This window comes from Tasmannia lanceolata, unplaced genomic scaffold, assembly GCF_043159265.1.
Source record: "Tasmannia lanceolata isolate RefF3 unplaced genomic scaffold, GAP_Taslan_0.1 ptg000003l, whole genome shotgun sequence".
Classification (NCBI taxonomy): domain Eukaryota; kingdom Viridiplantae; phylum Streptophyta; class Magnoliopsida; order Canellales; family Winteraceae; genus Tasmannia; species Tasmannia lanceolata.
The window spans coordinates 5,712,562-5,729,368 of record NW_027518680.1 but is presented as its reverse complement, the minus strand read 5'-3'; the positions used below and the strand labels follow the sequence as shown (position 1 = coordinate 5,729,368).

At 38.8% G+C, this 16,807-nt stretch overlaps 1 protein-coding gene across 7 annotated transcripts in view; it reads left to right on the top strand.

Moving 5' to 3' along the window:
• The window catches only part of GCT (RNA polymerase II transcription mediator), a 59,088-nt gene extending 42,626 nt beyond the window's left edge, over window positions 1-16,462 (top strand). For 6 of the 7 annotated variants that reach the window (XM_077358247.1, XM_077358231.1, XM_077358219.1 and 3 more), the window contains 8 exons: window positions 5,671-5,941; window positions 6,217-6,292; window positions 6,396-6,483; window positions 6,654-6,732; window positions 10,081-10,376; window positions 12,940-14,026; window positions 14,382-14,756; window positions 15,614-16,462. In XM_077358247.1, coding sequence (XP_077214362.1) covers window positions 5,671-5,941; window positions 6,217-6,292; window positions 6,396-6,483; window positions 6,654-6,732; window positions 10,081-10,376; window positions 12,940-14,026; window positions 14,382-14,756; window positions 15,614-16,218 — 2,877 coding nt within the window. In that variant the 3' untranslated portion in view covers window positions 16,219-16,462. The remainder of the gene's footprint in view (window positions 1-5,670; window positions 5,942-6,216; window positions 6,293-6,395; window positions 6,484-6,653; window positions 6,733-10,080; window positions 10,377-12,939; window positions 14,027-14,381; window positions 14,757-15,613) is intronic. The other variant, XM_077358239.1, reaches the window with a different exon arrangement.
• The last annotated feature ends 345 nt before the right edge of the window (window positions 16,463-16,807 follow it).

Genomic DNA, 16,807 nt, shown 5'->3' with positions numbered 1-16,807 from the left:
CTCTTAGTATTATGCAATTTATGTTGATGGTATTGCCTTCTTTTGTGTTGCTGTTGTTTGATGGGCTGAATATATTTGAATTTTCTTTTCTGTAGAACGCAATACTCTTTGTTACATGAGCACAAACAGGAGTGCGATTGCGATAAGAACCTTGTTGAATAACATGTATGGGTAGTTTAGGCATTACATGTTTAGGGGGTAGTGTAGTCTTTGTACACTATTGCCTTAATTGGGGCCTATATATACATCATATACATGAGGAGCTCCCAAGTGGAGACTCTCCATATCTCTACTCCTCATCTTCTTCCTCTCTCTAACCCTAACTCCATTTCTAACATGGTATTAGAGCAAAGATCCTAGGGAAGAAAGCAAAGGAGAAGAGTTTTTTTTTTTGTTTTTTTGAAATGGTAAAAAGAAGAGGAAGAAGAGTTATATCCCTCATGCCATCCTCTTTCTCTCTACATCTTTTGCATCTCACTATCTCTAACATCGGTGTGTGCGCATCCCCTTATTTCCGTCCTAAATCTCTCTCATATAAATTCCTATTTTATATCCCCTAATCTCTTTCCTTTTTTCGCATACCTGATCCTCCCTAGATTTTCTCTCTTCTATCCCTTGTACTCTCTCTCTCTCTCTCTCTCTCTCTCTCTCTCTGTACCCCTATTTCTTGGCATAAACCCTATGTTCATGCGATTACTCCTCTAATCACACCATCCGATTATCAAGTTCACCTATGCGATTATTAATTTCACAAATATCTTGTGATTACTTCATGGTAGTGCGATTATTTTTTGGGCTTTCATCATGCGATTACGGAATACATATGTATCTATCTTGAGATAAACCCAAGACTCATCGAGTTGTTGCGCATCTCCTATGCCATACAAACCTGAACCAAAAAAAAAAAAAAAAAAAAAAACCCAAACCTATAATCTCTTCTTTGTCGTGAGCAAATCCCAAACAGTAAACCCATCTCTCTCTCCACTCTCTTTGTCGTATCTTCCTCCTTTTATCCCTAAATCTCTTCCCTTGCTGTAACCTAAATCTCTTCCCTTGCCGTAAATCTATATCCCTTTTTATTTCCTTTCTTTCCCTTTTGAATTCCAATTTGGGATCCAACATCCCCAAATCTCCACCCAAAATCCCATCGCAACCTCATATCCCTAAATCTTTACTTTCTTTCTTTTTAAATTCATTTGGGAAGAAAACTTCTTCCCAAATCTCTTTTTGGCTTGTGTTTGTGTAGATCTACTACCCAAAATCCTTTTCCATTCCCAAATCTTCACTCCAAATCATCTATTTTCTCTTTTCAATATTTTTTTGGCATGTATGGCCTTTCTTTTCATCTTCAAGGTGCACCCTAAGTGTTTGATAAAATGTCTAAGAGGGGTTTTATACCTTGATGGTCTTCTTTTTGTTGCAAGTTTGGCCTTCAACTTGAGGGGGAGTGTTGTCATGTAGTTGTTGAGTGTCTCTTTTTCTTGGAGTTGTTCCTTTTTCTTAGTGTTGTCATGTAGTTCTTGGGTTGTAGTGCTGTCATGTAGTTCTTGGGCTGTCTCTTTTTCGTGGTGTTGTTTTATTTGCCATCTTTCCTTGAGGTGGAGTGTTTCCTTTTTCTAAGTGTTGCCTTAGTATTGTCTTCTTGAGGGAGCGTTGTCTTGTTTTTCATGTCATTTCTTGTGTTGTCTTCTCCGGGCTCATGTAGTCTTGCCCGAGGAGGGAGGGGGGGGGGGGCGGAGGGTTATCATCTGCTCTTTATATTTCGTTCGTCTCCTTGGTGGTTACTCTTCCATTGTCAGTTTCTTGTTCGTTGTTTCCTCTTTGATGTATTCTCTTGGCATAGTTTTATGCATTATTGTCCGGCTCTATGCCTTATTTTCACCGGGCGATGGTTTCCCATCGTTGGTGGTTCACAGGCGACGGTGTCCCCGTCAACCTTATTTCCAGACGATGGTGTCCACATCGTTGGTCGGCTCTCTTCAGGCTACGGTTTTTCCGTCGACCTCTCTTCAGGCAACGGTGTCCCGTCAACCTTATTTCTAGACAATGGTGTCCCCATCATTGGTTGGCTCTCTTCAGGAGACGATTTCCCCGTCGTCCTCTCTTCAGGCGACGATGTTCATGCCGTCGACCTTCTCTTCAGACGATGGTTTTCCATCATTGGTTGGTTATCTTCTCCCTCATTTTCTTCTTATCTTCAGGCGACGATGTTTATGCCGTCAACTTTGTCACTAGATGATGGTTTCCCCATCGTTGGTTTGATTGTCGTTTCCCATCATTGGTTGGTTATCTTCTCCCTCATTTTCTTCTTATTTTTAGGCGACGATGTTTATGTCGTCGACTTTGTCACTAGATGATGGTTTCTCCATCGTTGGTTTGATTATCGTTTCCCATCATTGGTTGGTTATCTTCTCCCTCATTTTCTTCTTATCTTCAAGCGACGATGTTTATGTCGTCGACTTTGTCACTAGACGATGATTTCCCCATCGTTGGTTGGTTATCTTTTCCTTTTCTTCTTTCCAGGCGACGATTTCTACGTGGACCTTATATCCGATGGTTTCCCCGTCGACCTTGTCTCCGATGGTTTCTCCATCGGTGGTTCTTCTTCTATTGGTGTTGTGCTACTTAGCTGATGTTCCCGCTCGTGGTGCTTCGTCGTTATTCGCTGTGCTCGCCTTTGGTGTGCCTATTTTGCTCGCTGGATCGTTGCCGGTTCCTGCCATGGCGCTTCCATTGCTCGTTGATATGCAGATTTGTTCACCGTGCTCTTATTCAGGTGGAGGCTCTGTTTGATCGCTCTCGCCTGTGTGCTACTTCAGGGGGAGCTGTTCCTTTTTTTTATGGCTGTTGATCTCGATGATGCTCCTAGTGGCCGCTGCTATCTTTTATTATGTTTTCATTATATATATTTACCACACCAGCTTGAGGATGAGTGTTACACCAAGCTGGATGTGTGTATGAGATGATTGTAGTTTTTGTTATTTTTAGTTATTTGTTGTAGTTGCTTTGTAGCAACCTGAAGTTCTATAGAATATACACCCCAGCTTGAGGGGGAGTGTTGAATAACATGTAAGGGTAGTTTAGGCATTATATTTAGCATAGGGAGTATTGTAGTCTTTTTACACTATTGCCCTAATTGGGGCCTATATATGCATCGTATACATGAGGAGCTCCCCAGCGGAGACTCTCCATATCTGTACTCTTCGTCTTCCTCTCTCTAACCCTAACTCAATTTCTAACAAGATTGAGTAAATTTGAAACCCAAAACTGAAGATAATAGAATATTTCTAATTGCTGATAAAATTACATTTTCAGTTGTTGGCCTCTGTAAGTGGTAAAACACATGTCTGTGCATTTCTTTTTTTGAATGGTAAGAGATTTAATTAAAAAGACCGAGATGGTCAACCACGATAAAAGAAGGAAACAGCAAAGATATATGCAAGCCAAAAAAGAAGGAAAACAAGAAGAGCAATAATAAGAATCAAGTCGGAAGATAGTTATATTGCTCCAACGCCTCCAAACGAACCCAGCGTATCCGCTTCACTATTAGCCGATCTTCTACTGTGACGGAAGTCAATCCGAGAGCCACCCACGATGTCATAAATTTCGTTGAGAAGGTCCGCAAAACGCCAAGGGAAGATATGAGAGCCAGACAACCAATGGATGACGTTAAGGGAGTCCCCTTCCACCACCACCCTATCAAGATCTTCCCCTTCTAAAAGCTTCACACCATGATAGACCGTGCGAACCTCAGCTTCGTTTTGTGCTGACTCTCTACAATGACTGAGACTAAGTCACATATCATGGAGATAGCTGAAGTACAACTTACTACGGTTAAGCTCGATGGGTCTAATTATCTTCTTTGGGGCCAATTAGTAAAGGTGGCCCTTGGGGCCAGGGCCTATTTATCATGCTTGAAAGAGTTATTCGAAAATAAGGTTAAGAAGAATCTCAGTGAGTTCTACAACTCTCTTCATTGTATATGAGGATTAAGCATTTATCAGCCTTTCAAATCAAATCTTGATATTTTGCAAAGGTTGCGCAAGGAATTTAAGGTGACTGAATTCCACTCTGGTCTTGGCCCGAAGTATGTTACTGTTTGCTTGCGAACTTGGCTAGCAAAGAGGTTCCCACTTTAAAATTCCTTTACTTATGACTTCAACGTATTGTGCTTTCTTTTTCTTCCTCAAGGCATGCAATTGGTGAGGAGTCAGACCTGATTTCTTCTACCGGCTTCGGTGATGATGGCAGAGGCTGTGGTGGTTATGACGAAGGAATTGGTCGTGACTCTTGAGTCAGGGGAGATTTGATGGTGGTAGAGGCTATGGTAACAGAAAATACGTTGACTGTAGGAGTACGAATCACACCCCCGGCAAGTGATGGGGTCAGTGTTTCAATTTTCGATTTCAATATAGGTCATCATGTAAATGGAAAAATGCCGGTTTCAGTTATATATTTGTGTGGAAATCCGGTAAAATCACAGAAGTTTATGAAAATCTATGCAAATGATGAAAATTTAAGATGAAACTTTAGGAAATGATTGAATAGGAGCAAATACACACCTAGGGAAAAAATTCTAGAAAATTTATACAACCACTTGCACATATGCTTCAAATAAACACACTAGAAAAAAAAATTGCTCTGTTCATTAATCCATAAAGAAAGTACAGTATAATGAAGTAGTACAACATAAAGAAAGTATAATGACCACTATTCCTCCACGCCAACCCTATAAATCCATCTTCCCTCTCCTTATCGTGATGGCCACGTTGCATCTACTGATGAATCTGGTCCTTGATGCCGAGTAGGAGTCCTGCTACGACACGCTAACCAAGTAGAAATGCTGGTACTCCTAGACATGATGTTCAATGTGCTCTTTGACTGTGTGTCTGTATCATATGGGTACCCATAGCCATAGTCATACCCATGTGAAGGAAGCAGTTAAACCCCACCCATTCTTAGAAGATGTACCATGAGGTCCCTAACCATACGGGCCATAACAAGTGGAATTTCTAATACCAATAGCTCTCGAATTCCCACCTCCGTGCTTGTATTGTCAAATGTGTTTGTCAAACTATCAACACAATAATGAGAATGAGCATCCATGGAGTCGTTTTCGTTGTTTAGTCGGAGCCTCCGTCATTGTCGTGAGAATACACGTCCTATCCATAACTAAGGTCTTGCACTGTGGTCCTGATCTTGTGTGACATGGTTAAAAAGCTTGCTCCATTGCGAATAGGCTAAGGGGCCTAGAAGTGTCAACTCCAACAATCCGTGGTGTTAGACTTGAACCACCAGCAAAATTATCTTTTTTCCCTGTTCGTTTCATTCTCTTTCTCCTCCTCCCATACAAAGTAGATGGGATTAGTTTCTAATCTTTAGCATGTTCCATTTAATACAACCATGCAATTTCTCTGGCTGTCTTGGCGGTTTGAGTATCCAGCTGATTAATGTTTAAGAGTTTGTTACTCCTATCATAATTATTGCATTTCATGTTTCCTAAACATTCTATTCTTTTATTGCAATCAAATTGTTACTTTCATGTGATGGTGATAAATAAATAAATGAAACTTATCTATGATTAAGTATTTATCCACGGAAATTTAAGATGGGAGTCACAGTCGTAAAACTTTAGCTCATGGTGATTTTAATGCAGATTCTTTCTTGCAGCAGGTTCATGCATCATCTGTGATTAGTTTGCTTAAGTCAGACATAAAAGTAGCTTTGAAATCCGCATTTGGAAATTTGGATGGTCCGTTGTCTGTCACTGATTGGTGCAAGGGTCGCAATCAGTCAGGTGATCCTGGAGCTACAGGCGATGGGTATTCTGTTGAATCCGCTGTAAATGAATCTAGAGATTCGTCAAGTTCTATTACTTTAGCCGTTGGAGAACCAATAAGCCCACCCCAACCTTCAACTGGCGTTTCATCTTACCTCAAAGGTACTCTTTTGCTGCATATAGATAACTCATTGTTTGGTAGTCTATGTCATGGTTTTAAATTTTGGCCGAAAAACCTGAATTTCGGATTTCGGCCGGGACCGATATTTAAAACCGAAACTGAATTTTGGCCAAAATTATAAAATTTTTACCTAAATTTAAACCGAAACTGAAATTTCCACTGAAATTTCGTTTTTGGCTGAGTCCGAGACCGAAACCTAAACCGAAATTTCAATCTACGTCTATTTTGAAATCTAACCAAGGTATCTGTTGTTCAGATTCAGAACAACAAATGAGCTACTCTCGTCTCAGGCCGACACTTTTGGTGCTTCCACTGCCTGCTATTCTTGTTGGGTAATGCTTGCTGAATACATGTTATGTGTGCACAGTTGACATATTAGATTACATGTATAATAACTTCATGTTAGATAAGCACAAATAACTGTTTAAATAATAGGTACCAGGATGATTGGCTCAAGACATCGGCTAACTCTCTGCAACTTTGGGAAAAGGCTCCCCTGGAACCATATGCTTTACCAAAGCCTGTAAGTCTCTTTGAAAGGAAGTTATGAATTCCATTAACAATCTGAATATTTTCTGTCCTTGTTACTGTGGCTTCAATTATTAGAAAATGTATTTCTTTAATTTCCTATTTGTGCCAAAGATGACTTCAATCCATTCATCTTTAATAACTCATTTTTATCTACTGTTGCAGATGACTTACTACGTCGTATGTCCAGACATTGATCCCCTTACATCTGCTGCTGCTGATTTTTTTCAACAATTAGGGACTGGTGAGTTTGATGGATAGAATAAAATCTTTTGCCTGAATCGCTTAATCCTACCTGGATACCATCTGAATTAGTTTTTTTTTTTTTTTTTTTTTTTTTTTTGAGAAATGCATATAAGTAGAGGATATTTAGTTGGACTTTAAAGAGGTTATTTGGACCATGCTAACTGACTCCAAGTGAATCTGCATGGGAACAGCAAGGGCATTGTATTTCTGCATAAGCTTGTCTGAGAGGAAATGCCCATGGTTGATGGTACTTTGAATAAGGAAGTAATGGATCAGAATTCGAAACAATTGAGTTTCACGGTAATAATAAAATACAATCTGTTGGGCTATCATTTTGTAATCCTTCCGGAAAGAATTTTTGTATCTTTGTTAAGCTTTTGAGATGTGGTACTAAAGAAAAATTATAAATTGGCCAATGCTGCACCACAGTTGCGTGAGGGATGGTTTTAATCTTTTAAATTTCCACTGAAACAGACAAGAAATGACCGAAATGTTTCCGTTCCCATCCCCACCGAAATAAAATCTCAATAGATTCGTTCCACTTCATTATTTCGGTCGAAATTTATAAATTATAGAAATTACCAATTTTATTTTTTTTGTAATGGTTCGAAATTATCAAATTTTACTGAAATGGTCTAAACTCTAAACGACAGAAAAATGGAAAAATGTTCCGATTTGCAACATATGAAACTGTGTTTTTTTTTTTCTCAAAACAAAAGAAATCCTACCCTAATATGCTGTAAATTGAAAAAATCCCTGTAAATTGAAGAAACTTGTTTTTTTGTTTTTCCTTAGAATTTTTGGGGAAAAACCTGTTTTTGAAAACTCCAAAAAGTTTAGATTTTTTCCATAAAACGTGTTTCTTTGATTTTTTTCAACATTTGATTTGTTATATTTATAGACATTGTCATTCGTTTGTAAATGGTGCAAATAGTGGTGCCAATATCAATTGCAAATGTAGAAAAGTATTTAAGATTTTTATATTTGTACCATTAAAAAGACGATTTTTATATTTGTCAACACGCCTGTGAGTCTGTGAGCCCATCCTAGCTAAATCGAAGGTGAACCCTCTTTTCATTTTAATGAAGTCACGGGAATTTCAAATTTCAAAACCTATGCATCATACACGTGATGAGTCTCTAATGAAGCAAAAATACGGGAAACGTTATTTGTTTGTGAGTCATTTTAATTTGCATTTCATTTCATTTCATTAATTTTGATAATGATAATTGGTAGGCAGCATCATTCGACTGCACAACAAAGTAATCATACCTTATGCAAAGGATGTCAGATCGACATGGGACCAATACCTCCTCATAACTCTTTGCGGTACTGACATAAAATTGGGTTTCTTGGAGGGATGACTAATCCTTGTACTGTCTTATACTCCATTACATTGTACTTCTTTATTGACTTAATTGTTCCTCACATGTGCGACAACACTTGTCACTAGGTGGTCGATGTGATTGTCATTATGGATGGCTTTCTTGCATTTGTGATGGTTTTTAAGTATTTATTTGTGCTTATTCTAGCATTTCTCGAAGTTGCATCCTAAAAGTTTATCATTTGCGTATGTTTCCATACGTTTCAGTTATTTTACAAGATTTTCACCGAAATTTCCATCTGAAAGCAAAATGTTTCCGTTCCATGCTGACCAAAATCGAGATATAGAAACTTGGCATGAGGGATAACTTGCAAGGGAACACTCGTTGAATCTAAAATACCTGCCAGCTGATGGGTACTTGTTATAAAACTTTATCAGTAGAACCAATCCTCTCCCAGACCCTTATTTGGAGGCATTGAGTCTACAATCAACCTCAACACGTAATCTATCTGCTGCCAACTGATGCTAATCAGTTAACAAATAAAGACAATTAGGTACTACAGGTTTCAGCAAGTCAACTCAGAAAATTTCAGGGTTCTGAAATCCCCAATTAGATACTACAGGTTTTAGCAAGTCAACTCAGAAAATTTCAGGGTTCTGAAATCCCCGAGTAGTAACTAAAATATCTCTTACAAGGATGATTGAACTGCTGAAAATTTAAACAAAGCATATGACTGGAGGAAAGCACAGCCGAAGAAATAAAGTAAGCTCTGGAAATTAGAGCTAAAATAAGAAGCTATACTGATTGCAGTGTCCATATATATATATATATATATATGAGGAAAGTGTTGGTGAGCTTAAGCTCACCAAACTTATGGTGCGCTTAAGCTCCCAATCACATGGGTCCCACATTTTCTGTGGTGATCCAAACCATTCATTTGCAAGGCCCTATCATAGATAGGGTGTGTACCAAAAATCAGCTCGATAGGATCATCCTAACCCCTCCATTTGTGGAGGGCAAAAATGGGCAGATTTGTGGACAAACAATGTCTGTCCATTTTGACCACCACAAATGGATGGGTTAGGATGATCCTATGGAGCTGATTTTTTGTCCACACCCCATCTATGTAAGGGCCTTTCAAATGAATGCTTTGGATCATCCTAACAAAGTGGGCCCCCATGTGATTGGGCGCTTAAGCGCACCATAAGTTTGGTGAGCTTAAGCTCACCAACACTTTCCTCTCTCTCTCTCTCTCTCTCTCTCTCTCTATATATATATATATATATATATATATATATATATATATATATATATAGAGAGAGAGAGAGAGAGAGAGAGAGAGAGAGAGAGAGAGAGATCAGATCTATGTTACTCAGACTACTAATCAAACTCTAATGTTACTCAAGTTGATTTAATATCTATAGAATTGAGATTTAAGCTTTTCTTACTTTCTGAAAAGCTTGTCCTAAATTTTTTGTGTAGGAAGGTTGGAAGTTCATATCCAGAACTTTTGAGTGAAACAAAATGGAATCAGTTAATTTTCAAAAAAAAAAAAGAAAAAAGGAATCAGTTGCATCATTCATGTATCAGAGAAAATTTTAGGTTCATACATCTTCGAAACTCATTTATTCGTCTGAAATAGCGACCATGTAGTTGTAATTATTCTATATATTTTAAGTGTTAAGCCAATTTTGCTTTGTCTCTTTGACTATTTCATGGTACCCTCAGTACTTAGTTTCTATAATCTCTCAAGCATATGACATAAAGTAATTTGACACTTTTTACCTTTATTAGTTGCAAACCTATGTGACCATTTCATTCCTGCACTCTACTATGCTTCTGTGAAAATCATTCAAGATTTAACATTGCCTTTTTCTCTCACAATTCTATGAAAACAACCAGGGACAACATGCAGCCAAATATTCACAATTCTAAATTAATACCGATTTTTTTTTATCTCCATGGTGTTTTGGTTGAATTTTATCTCACAGCTTTAGTCTAACTGTGTACTGGCTTTCCAGTTTACGAGGCTTGCAAGCTGGGATCTCATTCACCACAAGTTATTGGAGGCCAGGCGGAACTAGCCTTGGGGAAAGGGTTGTCTTCTGGTTTTGTTCTTGTTGATTGTCCTCAATCAATGAAGATAACAAGCAGTAATACATCTCTTATGGGCTCAATAAGTGAATTTTTCTTAGCCATATCCAAAGGTTGGGATGTGAGGAGCTTCCTTAATTCTCTTTCAAAGGTTCTCAAGTCTCTTAGACTTGGTTCAAATTTGACAGTAAATCAAAAAGAAGGTGGCAGTGGGCCTTGCATGGTAAGTTGCGATGGTCTTTATTGGTCCATTTTCCTGCTCCTTGATCAGATACATCTAGATTGATTATAATATTATTATGGTGGCCATTCAAAAATAAATAAAAATAATAATCATTCTGGTGATTTTAATATAAAATTCATTATGGTGTTGTTATGCAAATACCTAGCATGCCAGCTTTCCATTGTCATCTCCAGTGTGACTATCTATGGAACCTAATTGGCATGCTCACATGGCTATGTTAGTTCCTGTATTCATTCAGATTTTTTTATTGTCATGATTTGAGGGGCTACTTCACTTTCTGATGTTTTACATAGTCTTCTAGTAGGCTCATAAAAACTAGTGGCAGTGTATAATTTACAATATATAGTTATTAATTATGTACATATGAAAGGATCATAATGATCCAGTTGTGTAATGTATAACACATCATGTTCCTATATGCCTTCATTGCATACAAATATGAAACAGGTTCTTGGGTGTTACAATTTTTAGTGTCATGGAATTTTCTTAGCATAGTAGCCGGAAACTTCTTGGGCAGGTGGGAAACTCGTTTCCCCTAAAACATGTTTTGGAAATGTTTACGAACATGATAGAAAAAATTAGGGAAACGTTTCCGAAACGCATGGGAAACACATGGGAAACATATGGGAAACTTATGTGAAACCTTGAGAAACACATGGAAAACTTGTAGAAAATGTATGTGAAACGTGTGGGAAACATGTGTAAAACTTATGAAAATCGTTTTGGAAAACACCAAAAAAAGATATTAAAAAGGAAAATAATAGCATATATTGTAATAAAAAATAAAAATAAGAAATTTTCAAATAGAAATTTTAAACTACCAAATTTTGAATTTACAAAACCATATATTTCGTGTTTTCCTTGTCTTTCATTTGTTTTCATTTGTGTTTCTCTATCATTTCTGAAATGTTTCTAATATGTTTCCCAAGACGTTTCTCATGCAATTTTCTATCTTTTTCTGTTTCTCGTTTCCCCCCATCTTTTCTCTGCGTTTCTCATTTCCGTATTACATTTCGCCTCCCGAATTCGTTTCTTACCCTGGGATCTATGGTTCTTAGTACTATACAGTTGTAAGGCTTACGGATTTCTGACTTATTAGGCTTTTGCTTGAATGCCAATGTTGGCCTGGTGTGTTACTGCTGTCACTATACAGTGAGCATTAGTTTGAAACGAGTTGATGAACAGAGGAAAGAAATTTGGATAAGTTTGTCAATTATTCTTTTTATTTTCTGCTTCTGATTGTCAAGGGGGTGGTTAAAGAGGCCAAAAAGTGATCGTCCATCCTGGTCTGGCTACTCTAGCCCAAGCCTTTTCTAAGAAACAGAACTCATGTTATTGAAGCCTTAAAATTATCCTTGTAAAGAAACAGATTATTGGGAATTCATCCAACTTAAGCTAGGGCTAATTTTCTGGCATAAGATCTATGAAATGGGCCACACGCGAGGTCTAGTAAAAATTTCCCTACTTCACCTTCGACTTGTTCCCTGTACCTTTGTAATTAGGCTCACTATGAGCTTTCACTGTGTTCTAACCATCACATTCATTTAGGAGGGTTGGAAAAAAGTCAATAACAGGGGGGGTAAAATAGGAAACCCAAATAGTTGTCTCAAAACTTAGTTTCTGAAAAATTTCCAATTTTTTTTTGCACGGTTCCATTCAGAACTTGGAGTTTTGTCCTATTTTGCCTGGAACAAAACGATACAGGAGGAAAATTTTGTTCTACTCTTTGTTCGGTTTTCCATTTCGTAAAAAATGTTTTGGCCATTCGGAACGAAATGAAACAGAATTCATAACTAAGGTATAGTCATATTTGAATTACAAACTAGTTTACTTTACTGTAGTATTTTCTCATTAGTTTGCAAAGCAAAGAAGTGAACTTTAGTTGGTCTTGAAAAATGTTTTTAAAAATCTAGAGGAACAAGCATATGAGCTCCTCCCCCTTCTTTTAATAAATTTTCCCCGTTGAAGAAAAATCTGGAGCAACTAACTTACAAGCGATGCATAATTTACAAGGAATCTTCTAAACAATTTCCAGTATGAATTTTACTACGGTATGTTCAGTTGCAAAACAGAACTCTTGTCTAAGAACACCATGTGGCGTATCATACTTCAAAGGGATTTTTTTTACTTCAACAGAGTATAATTCCCTCCAAGCTGCACCCAGATCGTTCCCTGCATTTTCTCTTTTAGGAAGATCTGAAAGAAATTTCTAACTGATGTATGAGATTTTTGAATGTAATTACTTGCTTATTTTGTGATGCTTTATGATGATTTCACTTTCCCCGTTGAATACCTTTTCATGTATCCCTTGGTACTATTTTTGGTTAAATGTGATAGCAGATGTTTCACCTGCATGTTGTCTTCTCATATTCTTGTTTCATATGGTGAAAACAATAAAATGAATGAAAATTAACTCTAAATATTAGTTATGACCATATATGTATAACACTGAGATCCGGGTTTCGATCTCCTGTTAAATCTTAAAAAACTGAGAGAATGAAAGAATTTTATTTCGACTAAACATTCTGGGTGATCTATTCAGGTAATCTATGTCATATGCCCCTTCCCTGAGCCCATAGCAGTTCTGCAGACTCTGATCGAGTCTTCCTCTGCTCTTGGATCAAACATTCATTCATCAGATAAAGAGAGGAGATCTTTATTGCATTCGCAAGTTGGAAAGGCTCTAAGCTGCTCTACTGCTGTGGATGAGGCATCAATGTCAAATGTTCTAACACTGTCAGGGTTCAGTATCCCTAAATTGGTCTTGCAGATTGTGACTGTAGAAGACGTTTTTAGAGTTTGTAGGCCAGCACTAAATGAGCTTGCCATTTTTAAGGAGATTGCGTTCTCTGTTTACAACAAGGCTAGGCGGGTCCCACGGTCTTCTTCCAATGATGTAGCTCAATCATCAGCCCTATCAGGGAGACCGCAATCAACATTAATGCACATGACATCTCCCATTCCAGGGCATTGGAAGGATTGTGTAACCCCTCGAACTACTGGGTCAACTCTTCCGAGAGACGGTGAACTCGAGGCGGGATTGAGGTCTGGAACTTGGGATAATAATTCCTGGCAGACAACAAGGTCGGGAGGATTGAACTGCGATCCAAGCAGACCCGGAGAATTTACCCATCAAGACGATGTGCGCTACTTGTTTGAACCACTCTTTATACTGGCAGAACCTGGCTCTGTGGACCATGGAGTTTCACCTACAATGCTCAATAATGTAATGTCTGAAGAGAGTGGTGGGGGATATATGCAAAGTTCAAATTCAGCTGGGAGTGCCGATATGGGGCCCAGCTCTATGCTTGACGGGTCTGAGCCTGATGGGTTTGGATCTAACAACCAAAAGGTTGCAAGTCTTCATTGTTGTTATGGGTGGACTGAGGATTGGCGTTGGTTAGTCTGCATCTGGACAGATTCAAGGGGAGAATTGCTCGACAGCCACATATTTCCGTTTGGTGGCATTAGCAGTCGACAAGACACAAAAGGTCTCCAGTGCCTATTTGTTCAAGTCCTTCACCAAGGTTGCCAAATATTATCATGTTCTTCAGGGGATGCTGGTACTATCAAGCCAAGGGATATCGTGATTACACGCATCGGATGCTTCTATGAACTCGAATGCCAAGGTATGACCGAGGTTTAAAATTTCGGTTTCGGTTTCGAACAGGGCCGAAACCGAAATTTCGGCCGAAATTTGGTAAAAAAAAAAGTAAATTTCAGAAATTTCCAGCTGAAATTTCGGCCAAAATTTTGGAGTTTGGCCGAAATTTTGGATTTAGGCGATTTCAGTGTTGATCCCAACCGAAATCCAAAATTAGTAGAAATTTCGGTATTTCAGCCGAAATTTAAAACCATGGGTATAACAACTTGTTACCAATTTTAGTTTCATCCCTTGTGTCGTCCATTATTTCGGTTATTCTTTTTTTTTACCTTAAGAATTATGTTGTGATATCTGAGTCCACCATTTGATATTGTAAACAGAATGGCAGAAAGCTATTTACTCTGTCGGCGGAAATGAGGTAAAAAAATGGCCACTGCAACTACGACGCTCTGTACCTGATGGGATCCCCTCTGGCAGTAATGGGACTTCCTTACAGCAACAAGAGATCAGTTTGATTCAAGAGAGACCACTACCTTCGTCACCCAACCCTTCTTTATACAGCCCTCATTCAAAATCATCAAGCTTTATGAAAGGTGGTTTAGGACAAATCAACACAAGAAAGCAGCTCTTAGCTGGACAAACAGCAGTGGACAGCTCAAGGGGGATGTTTCAGTGGGTGCAGAGCATCAGTTTAGTTGGAATTTCCATTGACCATTCGCTCCATCTGATCTTTCCTGCAGATATCCCTTCCTCAGGCAAGTCATTTTTTTTAATGTAAATTTAACTTTTAACTCTATTTACCTAAATTTAGTAACCCTTTCTTGCATTTGGCAATGTCACCTAGACTGTAAACTTGTGGAAAGGGAAAATAATAACAAAATCTTGGCCACTTCACTTCTCCCCAAGTTCAGGGCCTAGTTCCAGTTTGTGAACTATGTTCTTGTCATGATGGAATGTTCCTATATCTTCCCTCGAAAAGAAATCTGCTTCTGCTAAAGGGAATCGGGGGTCTTGATTGATGACGACGAGATGACCTAGAATACATGTGCGACACATGTTTGGTGATGGTGCCTATTGTTCTGGTAGACCACCATTTGGCCATTTAGTGGGCCCTTGTTCCATGCCAGATGGGAAATTCTTCTGCTTGATCAATGCACACAAAAATCATCAGTCAAATAAGCTTGGGGAAAATACGAAAAGAACACACTATTTGGATCAAGGGTTTAAGATCATATTTTCCCTGTGGGCCTAGCAGGGACTGACCAGGCTGGTGGTGACTGCCAGATTGATGGCCCCAATCACTGGACATGGGTTTCATGTTTACGGTGGGCCATCGCAATCCTCATCGACTAGGGCCCATTTAGTCCTCAAATCATTTATCGTCAGACATTATGCTTTAGGCATGTAATGAATATTAGAGGTATACATTTAAATGCACGAAGGGTGTGTGAAAGTTATGACAAAGGTGCAAATGCTGGGTCCTGCAAGGAAAAATTTCCTCTAAATACCAGTTATTCATTTTCTGCTCTTTTGCATAAGCTCTTGCTTGAATATGTTGCAATTCTCATATTTAGATTGTTGGATCGGTACTAAGTAATGGCAGGATCTACAGGGGGAGGAACACAAGGTGGTGGAAGCACAGGCCTATCGAGCTATTTGGAAGGCTTCAGTCCTGTAAAGTCTCTCGGATCAACACCAGCATCTTATGTCTTAATTCCTTCACCTAGTATGCGCTATCTCCCTCCAACGCCTCTCCAGCTCCCCATATGCCTCACATCAGAATCTCCTCCCCTCGCACATCTCCTACACAGCAAAGGGTCTGCAATTCCTCTTTCAACTGGGTTTGTTGTGTCAAAAGCAGTTCCTTCTGTTCGGAGAGATTCTACAGGCGTGATAGACGAATGGCCTTCTATCCTTTCAGTTAGTCTTGTTGATTATTATGGAGGTAGCAATGGCGGGGTCCCGGAAAAGATGGTTAGAGGGAATAGTAAGCAAGGAAGGAGTTTTAGTTCAGAGGCTAAAGAAAATGAGTCGGAAACCCATTTGATTTTAGAGTCTTTAGCAGCTGAGCTCCATGCTCTATCATGGATGACAGTGAGCCCACTTTACCTGGAAAGGCGGACCCCACTGCCTTTCCACTGTGATATGCTTTTGAGGCTGCGGAGGCTCCTGCATTATGCTGATAAAGAGCTCTCTCAGCAGCCGGCGAAAGGTTAAGTTTAAGCAATTTGGGGAAGAAAACACAGGCAATGTGTAATTATCAAATCCGCCTCTCTTTGGCCGAGCTTGTTGTGCATTAGAATTTTGGTGCCGGGCTCATTCGGAATTATGAGCTACGAGCAGTGTTGTTTTACGTGGGCAGCCTATGTGGTTGTATGTATCAGTAAGTTGTACAATATAATCTTATATTATATATGCAATTCAAAATGCCTGTCTGGATGAAATGTCCAGCATTCTCCTCTTTTGTTTTTTATTTCTTATTTCCAGAGCCCTCTTTTCCTTTGCATTTTTTTTATTTTTAGCCAAATGCTCATTCTCAGCATTGTTATAGTCTTACCAACAATGGGTACAGTGAGATTGGAGACTTGTGTGAAAAAAGTGGAGCCTTCAACAAGACTCTTTCTCATGCTTGTCCACTTGGCTCAATATGTGTATTTACTTGCACAGATTTATTCAATTTCTGCTTCTTCCTCTCAGTTTTGTAATATATAAGTTTTAATATGCAGGTGAAACCCTACTTGCTCTCAACTTTTAAGTAGGTAATGAACTTTGTTGCCAAACCTAATGTGATTTCTTCCATGCTTCC